The 1,035-nt window shown below is 31.7% G+C and overlaps 1 protein-coding gene across 1 annotated transcript in view; it reads left to right on the forward strand.

The window, feature by feature from the left end:
* The first annotated feature begins 244 nt into the window (after positions 1–244).
* Positions 245–1,035, forward strand: part of LOC117182589 (estradiol 17-beta-dehydrogenase 11-like) — a 15,751-nt gene continuing 14,960 nt past the window's right edge. Inside the window, exon 1 of the mRNA XM_033375682.1 lies at positions 245–582. Coding sequence (XP_033231573.1) covers positions 442–582 — 141 coding nt within the window. The 5' untranslated portion in view covers positions 245–441. The remainder of the gene's footprint in view (positions 583–1,035) is intronic.

Below are 1,035 nucleotides of genomic sequence, written 5' to 3' on the forward strand. Positions count from 1 at the left end.
TCAATTGCGATCGCTTTAATTTAAAAGCATTTAGTTTAAAAAGTTTTTTCTGGAAATTGCTTCCAAAGATCCTGAATTTACATTTCAGGAGTAGTTAATTATTGTTAAGTAATGAATTTTAAATTGTCTATTTGTCAAGAACTCTTGATCTTGAATCAAAACTAATTTCAGATCTATTTTGGCTATTCAATGTTCGCAGGTGATGGTGCGTTCCCCAGCCAGTCAAGTTCAAGCAGTTCAAGTAAAAAGTATAAGAAGTCTAGTCTATTCGCAGTCGTAACCTTTTTGTTTTCTGGCAGTAGGGAGGCAACAGTAGTAGTCTGCATGTAGTCTCGCTATCGTTCTTGTCGCAGGTAGATGGTCCGGTCCAAGTGGAAGTAATAATAGACCGGCTCCATGTGATTCGATCACCGGTTTCAGTGACTTTTATTTTTATGTTCTATGATATTTAAAAAAAATTATTCATCAACGAGATACTATTTTTTTTGTTATAAGACCGCATTTTTCGAAACAGTGAATTTCCCGTTTGTTGCTCCTGAGGAACTTTGCAGGAAGTTTCGAATAAAGGATACAAAGAGACAGGTATAAACTTTATTAAATTAGTGCAACATTTAAAACATTTTTATCAAGCATTACTTAAGCGCAATGTTTTATGCAGTGGTAAATTTATTTTTGGTCATAGAGATGCTTTGATATCATCTAGAATATTATTATGTATCCCTAAGTATTATTTTGAGTAACTAAATTTCCTATTTAAAAGTTTTTATTTTAATGCTTTACCAGTAAAAACCTCGTTAAAACATTGCTAAAATTTCCAAGATGTGCTAAGGAGGTTGAATCATTATTAGCTATAGCGCCTTGGCGGCAAATATTTCTAAGGCTGTCATCCTCAAACATTGACATCATGATTTCCAGTGACTAATTTTTGTCCTTTTTTACGTGACATATTTCGCTCCTTGCTTCAATTTACTTGAAATGTTAATAAAATATTCAATATTGACATAATTTATTAATAAAATAATTAATGATATTTAT

The sequence above is a fragment of the Belonocnema kinseyi genome, chromosome 2, assembly GCF_010883055.1.
Source record: "Belonocnema kinseyi isolate 2016_QV_RU_SX_M_011 chromosome 2, B_treatae_v1, whole genome shotgun sequence".
Taxonomy (NCBI): Eukaryota; Metazoa; Arthropoda; class Insecta; order Hymenoptera; family Cynipidae; genus Belonocnema; species Belonocnema kinseyi.